At 43.0% G+C, this 7,028-nt stretch overlaps 1 protein-coding gene across 1 annotated transcript; it reads left to right on the top strand.

Annotated features, from left to right (window-relative positions):
• The first annotated feature begins 2,682 nt into the window (after positions 1–2,682).
• On the top strand, positions 2,683–5,814 carry ID4 (inhibitor of DNA binding 4, HLH protein). Its single transcript, XM_044658131.1, has 3 exons — positions 2,683–3,526; positions 4,314–4,372; positions 4,967–5,814. The coding sequence occupies exons 1-2, from the start codon at positions 3,083–3,085 to the stop codon at positions 4,356–4,358; spliced, it is 489 nt and encodes a 162-aa protein (XP_044514066.1). The 5' UTR covers positions 2,683–3,082; the 3' UTR covers positions 4,359–4,372; positions 4,967–5,814.
• The last annotated feature ends 1,214 nt before the right edge of the window (positions 5,815–7,028 follow it).

The following is a 7,028-nucleotide window of genomic DNA, read 5'->3' as shown; positions in this document are numbered from 1 at the left end:
ATTTTTGACACAGATTTAAAGTTTGAATTTCTATTTTTAAAAAAAGGAACCACCCCTACTTTTTTATTAGCATTGCACTGCAGACATTTAAAGCCCTTAAAGAATTTTTTTTTCATTTGTTTATTCAGTAAGGTTGAGGAAAATTTTGAAGATGTTGACTTCTAAGAACTTCTGCATTTATTATAACCCATTTAAAAAAGAATATTTGTGTGGAAATTAACATAACAGATTTCTCAAATTAGGTCATTAATTTCTATGAAACTTCATAAAATAATTTTAAGTTTTATCAGATAAAAATAACTATAAACACAAAACAAAGTGTAAATAAAGGCAAAACTAGGAGCAATGATATTTGTATTCCAGTGATTAGCTACAAGATAATCCCCTACACTTATTTTTTCCCTGAAAATTTCTAACTAAAATTAGGATAATTTCTGTGATTGTGGTTATCTATTGTGTAGAGAAATATAGAGAACATAAGTTCCCATATATACACATGGACACACAGATACACACAAATATATGTTTACACATATATGAAGCATCACCCATAAAGTAATTTTGTATCTATTTTCTAATTAATAAGTTTGCAGCTGCATAGTAACTCTCGCCTCAGTCTAGAAGTGTATATGTATATATGTAAAAGTCAGTCTTTTTTTATTCGTATATTCTATATTGGATAAGAATTATAAATCTTTATCTTTACACTTGAGGGGAATGGAGGAATCACAGTCCTTGTACAGATATTCATTTCATCAGGAGTAAGGAGTGTATGCTAGGGAAATATCTATTAACTAGTCATAATATCCACAAGTGGGCACAGATATACTATCTGCCTTGGAAGACTTTCACCCTAGTTAGTGGGCAAAAAGAGGTGGTAAGTGAAAAGGTACCATCTGTGTTTCTCTCTCATCTATGTAAAAGGAAGAATCGACCCACATAATTTTAATTCTTTAGCAAATTAATGTGGTGCCCTATAGGGTTTCATTTAGCTAGGAGAGTGAGGAAGGAGGCTCAGCAGGGTCAAGGTGTTTGACCTCTAAGATCTCCTCTGACTAATTCTGTGATCCTTTGATTCATTTCCCTGTTGAATTTTGACTCTTCATTCCTTTTCCCGGTGTTGTTTTATTTTGTTTGGGGAGGGCTTGTAACGTTAAAAAAAAGGTGGGGGGAGCTGCCCCTAAAGTTCAGCAAACCCCTGATGCTTCCAACCCTTGCAGAAAGACTGGTCTTTAGAAATGTAACACAAAAACTCCGTGAATTAACAGGCTGCAATTCTGGTTTTGCCAGAATAGGGACGCAAGCAAGACTCAGGGGACTGTAAGTGTTAATTTTAATGTGCTGTTGCAAAGAACAGGAATTGGACATTTTCAGCGTCATATTTAAAACATGGTACATTGACTAATACGTGAAGTGGTGCGTTAATGGGCTAAATTAACTTACAGATATGAATTTTACATAAAATGGATTAATATTATATGTCATGGTGGAATTTTAAATACTCCATCTCCATGAATTTTTAATAGTTACGTGCTCTAATTTAATGCTCAAAGCAATTGTTTTTCTTGAGCCTACTTTTGCGTTCATTTTGGTCTGGAGCAGAAAAAAAATTCCATGAAAACCCACAACAAGATTTTTGTTATTTAAGTCTCCTTTCCTGGGACTTGTATCCAGCATTCATTTAAAATTTTTCTTTTTTTAATGTAAAGGTTCTTCACTCAGATTATATTTCTGGACTTGTGAAAAAGGCTTTGCTCCTGATAATGAAAGAATGAAAGAGTACAATACATAAATGTGCATGCACGAAAGAAAACGCGATCTGTCTTTAAGGTGCTCTAGCCACCGAGGCAGAGACTGAATGGATCAGCGGTGGAGGGTCTCTCAGCGCGTCCCCCCCCCCCCCCTTTTAATTATATTAAGCTAATGCGAGGCTAGTGATGGGGATGGCTGAATACGAGAACACAGAGCTCCTCTGGTACAGTCCACAGGCACAGAGTGTATTCTAGCCACACATTCCCGCAGTTCTTCGTAAGAACTTCTTTTCTCTCGCTTGCTCTCGCTCTCGCTCTCGCTTTCAGTGTCTCTGTCTCTGTGTGTGTGTGTGTGTGTCTGTCTCTCTCTTTCTCTGTCTCTCTCTCTCTTTCTCCTCCTCCTCCCTTGGGCACGCACCAGCCTTGCCCACCTTCTCTCGTTCTTTGAGCCCAGACCCACAGCGTTGACGGAATGGAGCATCCTTCCCATTGGCCCTATCGTCATTCCCTGAGGAGCCACCGTCCGCCTGATTGGTTGGTAGCCGTGGACCTCCCGCCCATCCCCTTCATTCCCTTTCCCCCCTCCTTCCCACCAACGCCACCCTAAACCCCACCAACCCTTTCCACTCCCTCCCGCCCCTAGCGCCCCCTTCTTTGGCTTGCGCTCCTCTCCCTGGGCCGGCGCGTGGGCCCCGCCCCCTGGCCCTTATTCTCTATAAATAAAGCTACGCTGGAGGCTGGGGCGAGAGCATAGTGGAGGCGAGACAGTGTTCAGGAGAGAGGGAGTAAAGAGTGTTTCAGGGAGAGGGAGCAAGAGCGCGAGCGAGGGAGAGCTGCGAGAAGGCGGAGAGGAGACAGCTGCAGCAGCAGCAGCAACAGCAGCAGCAGCAGCAGCAGCAGCAGCAGCGGGGGCTTTTATTCAGAGCTCAGAAGGGAGGGAATAAGGAACGGGGGTGGGTTGGTTTCTTTTTCATGCATATGTTAGCTTCTTTTCTTTTCTTCTTTTTTTAAAATTTATTTTTATTCGCACGGTCCAGTGGTACTCCGCTGAACAGAAATTCCTTTGCCAAACCCGGAGCTCTCTTCTAGGGACTGGCGTCTCTCGCTGTCAATTGTGTTGCCATACGACTAGAAGCTATCCTCCCGTGTGTCTTAAGCCTGGATTGAGGGAAGCTGAGGGGAGGGACAGGACAGGAACAGGGACAGAAAGCGAGCGCAGGCTGGGGGTGGCGGCGGTCAGGCGGGGGGTGTTCTTTTTGCCCTCTCCTTTGCCCTCCCGGGTCTCCTCTTCGTGGCCGAGGCCGGGATCTGCTCGCAGAAGGGCGCGCACCATGAAAGCAGTGAGTCCGGTCCGCCCCTCGGGCCGGAAGGCACCGTCGGGCTGCGGCGGGGAGCTGGCGCTGCGCTGCCTGGCGGAGCACAGCCACAGCCTGGGCGGCTCGGCGGCGGCCGTGGCCGCGGCGGCTGCAGCGCGCTGCAAAGCGGCAGAGGCAGCGGCGGAGGAGCCGTCCCTGTGCCTGCAGTGCGATATGAATGACTGTTACAGCCGCCTCAAGAAACTGGTGCCCACCATCCCGCCCAACAAGAAAGTCAGCAAAGTGGAGATCCTGCAGCACGTTATCGACTACATCCTGGACCTGCAGCTGGCGCTGGAGACGCACCCGGCTCTGCTGAGGCAGCAGCCGCCGCCACCGCCGCCGCTGCATCACCCCTCCTCCGGGAGCTGTCCCGCCGGACCTCCCCGAACCCCGCTCACAGCCCTCAACACCGACCCGGTAAGAGGGCGCCGCTAGAGCCAAGGATGGGTAAAGACGGAGGGTGAGGGGGGAATGGAATGTGCACAGGAGCAAACGGGCAGACAGACAGAACAGGGCACACAGTGCTAGGGAGCCTAAGAGGGACCTGTGCTAAGGTGGAGTAGACTCGGGTTCCAGGAAACAAGGGTATAGCGAGCTCTCCAGGGCTTGTTGAGCTCTGCCAAGCTGGGGGCGTATGGCTAGCTGGCTAGTACGAGTCTCCTTGGAGATCCACCCAGGGCAGTCCTCCGAGGGAAGGAAGAGGGAGACTGCTCTTAAGGAAGATCAGGACCGGCCAGCGAATCCAGAGAGTAGAAGCAGGGACTAGAAGGGGCTTTTCCTTCCCTCACTTGCAATCAGGGTTGTAGTGCGGTGGGTTGCTGGACTGTGTCCAGGAAAGAATGACAGCTTCTTCATCCCTCTCTTGTAATCGGGGAGCTCGGTTCCCCCGATCTTACCCACCCATTCATTCTTCATTGGCAATCGCCTGCTGTGGTGTGTACCTTGAACATAGAGAGGCGGCCCGGCCACGCAATCTGCTGTCCAGTCCAACCTATCTGTCTGATGGGTCTTGTTCAGCCTCTCCTGGTCTTGCTTGTCAGAGAATAGTGCTGTCCCTGTGTGTGTGTGTGTGTGTGTGTGTGTGTGTGTGTGTGTGTGTGTGTGTGTGTCTGCGCGAATGCTATATAGCCACAGAACAAAACCTAGTCATTATTCACTCATAACTTTTCGCCCCCTTTCCTTTACATTTTTGTTACTATTTCAGGCTGGTGCTGTTAACAAACAAGGGGACAGTATTTTGTGCCGCTGAACTGCACTCTTAAGGTGAGTGGTCATTTGCCTTTCTCTTCAGGTGCCCAATAAACCTTCTTTATCCAGCATCTCCTCTCCCACCGCTCTCATCCCCTCGAGTTCACGAAGCATTTCACCAGAGCTGTGCAAACTCTCTGTGACTCAATTCCCCTGCACCCCTCCCTCCAACCCAGTTAACAAGTTAAGTCAGTTCTTGTCCTCCTTTAGTAACTTAGGGCTCACTTTAAATGGAGGCGAGATCTGCAGCTCTTCATCTTTCTGGAGTGTCTCACTGCCTGTCTGTCAGGCAGGTTTCTCCTTGTTTTTTTTTTTTTTTTTTAAAGAGAGGTACTGTTCCGGTTTCCTTTACCAAATACTTGGATAGTAGAAGAAGGAAATGGGTTATTGGGAAAGGGGCTCTAGGGAGGATTTCCCCCTCTCCAATACTTCTAGCAGGGGCTTGCAGCTGTGTATTCCTCTGTTTGGCCTAGCCTGGGAGCTGTGGTTGTTGTTTGACCTGGTTTGTTTTGGGTTGTTGATCAAGCATGTCTTGTGTTTTGTTGGTGGCGCCAGTTAGTCTGGAGCAGAATGGTTCACACACCCCCTCTATTCATTCCTCTTCCACAGGTGTGCAGCAGGCAGAGCCAGAGGAGCACAGAGAGAGACAAATTTGAGAGGGGGGGAAAAAGGAAAAAAAAAAATCAGCCATCAGAGGAAAGGAAAAAGAAAATCAGCAAACCCTAGAATCCTTTTCATTGTCATTCCAAGAGAAAACAAAAACTCTCACCCTTTTTTGCACGTTCATAAGCATTTAAACATGATATCTGTTTTGTCTCTTCATTTATAGCAGCTGTGAATTGTACATTTCTGTGTTTTTTGGAGGTGGGGTTAAACTTTTAAGCAGAAAGTGTGACTGGACTGATGACTAGAAGATGAAGAGTAAATCAAACTTTAGCAGTATACTTTGTGACCAAGGAGCTGAAATTTTTTTTTGAAGCTTTACTAATCTACCAGAGCATTGTAGATATTTTTGACATCTATTGTTTAAAATAGATGATTATATTGGGGCCAGGGAACTTTCTTCTCCCTGTGAGAATGTTACATATTGTATAGATAACTGAGTGACATTTCATACTGTGTATATATAGAGATGTTCTATAAGTGTGAGAAAAGTATATGCTTTAATAGACTACTGTAATTATAAAATATTTTTAATTAAATATTTTTTGTAAATATTATAAGTGTGTGTTTTCTTAATCTGTGGGAATATTTCTTTTGGAAAATTATTTTTCAGCTCAGTCACAGAGCTGACAATATGAAAATATCTGGAATGTCTTTTTTGTTTGGTTTGGCTTTTAATTTGTTTTTGTTTTGCCCAATGTCTTAGACTCGGAAGTTACAGTTATAGCTAGTGGTCCTGCATGACTGCATGAGATGTTTAATCACAAATAAACTTGTTCTGAGTCCATACAAAATGTGTTTTCTTTAATATAGATGGAAAACCTTGTATTTGTACCATACATTCTGAAAATACGCTGTCAGTTGAGGTATAGGGCTTTTTAGTGTATTATGTAAGAAAAGCATTTAGAAGGAGTATGCCGGCTTTTGTTTGTTTTTCTTTTAAAGATATAGAAAGTGGATTCTAAATACTTTTTTGCATATTGGGTGGGTAAATGCTTGGATCTTTTAGAGTGTAAGAAATCTGTTGTTGCATCAAAATGAAAAGAAATTTACTCACCAAATTTTATTTTACACTGAAGCTTAATAATCACAAACTTACATGTCTGTACAGAATAATAAATTATAGAAACAAACAAAAAAAATGTTCTCTGCTTGCAACCAAAGGACAAACTCCTACTAATAAACAGTTACTGTTTCCTTTCTCCAAAGAATAATGATAGATGACTGGGGAAAACAGCATAATGGCAAATCCTTCAAGCAGGGATATGTTGTAAGTCAAATTTCAAACATTAACTTAAGTAGACCAAAAAGAAAAAAAAAAATCTGATGGCCGCATCTAGATTATTTTTTATATAAAATGATTTTCACTACAACTGTGTTAGTTACAGTTAAGGAACTGTTAAGTCTCTTGTGATGTGTAACTTTTACATGTGAACATTAAAGTAGATTTACCTGTCTCGTACTGTGATTCTTTGGCCTTATTTCTTCAATCCTTCACATTTATTTGAAGGGTCTTTTTTTTTCCATTTCTTTCTCTCTTTTTTTTCTTCTTTGGGGTAGTACATTTCTCCAGACTAGACATTATTATCAAGGCAATGTGAATGTTAGATATCTTCTGTAATCAGTAGCTTGCACACTAGTTATATGGAATTTTCAGAGTAGGAGTGAATTAAGTAGGATTTAATTGGATGCTTTGTAAATAGTTGGACAACTCTGTGTAACATGGTTTTGTTTGATTAAAAAAAAATGAGAGGATTTGTTTCAGATTATAAAAGAAAGTCTTATAGGCCCAAGGAACTATTTTTTTTATTAGATTGAAGCCAAATATTTGTGAGAAAATGAAATATCATGGTCACCAGTTTTGAGTTGAAGTGGCAATACATCGAATAAACAAAACTGAACACTTTCCAAATCAAAACATAGTAAGGTCCATTAGACACAAGCAAGTCAGAATCCTATTTGAACTCTTTACAGCTCCTCCATCATCTGTTCACCCCCTTACTTCAAT

The sequence above is a fragment of the Gracilinanus agilis genome, chromosome 1 (genome assembly GCF_016433145.1).
Source record: "Gracilinanus agilis isolate LMUSP501 chromosome 1, AgileGrace, whole genome shotgun sequence".
Lineage (NCBI taxonomy): Eukaryota > Metazoa > Chordata > Mammalia > Didelphimorphia > Didelphidae > Gracilinanus > Gracilinanus agilis.
Note: the sequence above shows the minus strand (reverse complement) of the source record. Positions and strands in the feature narration are given on the sequence as shown.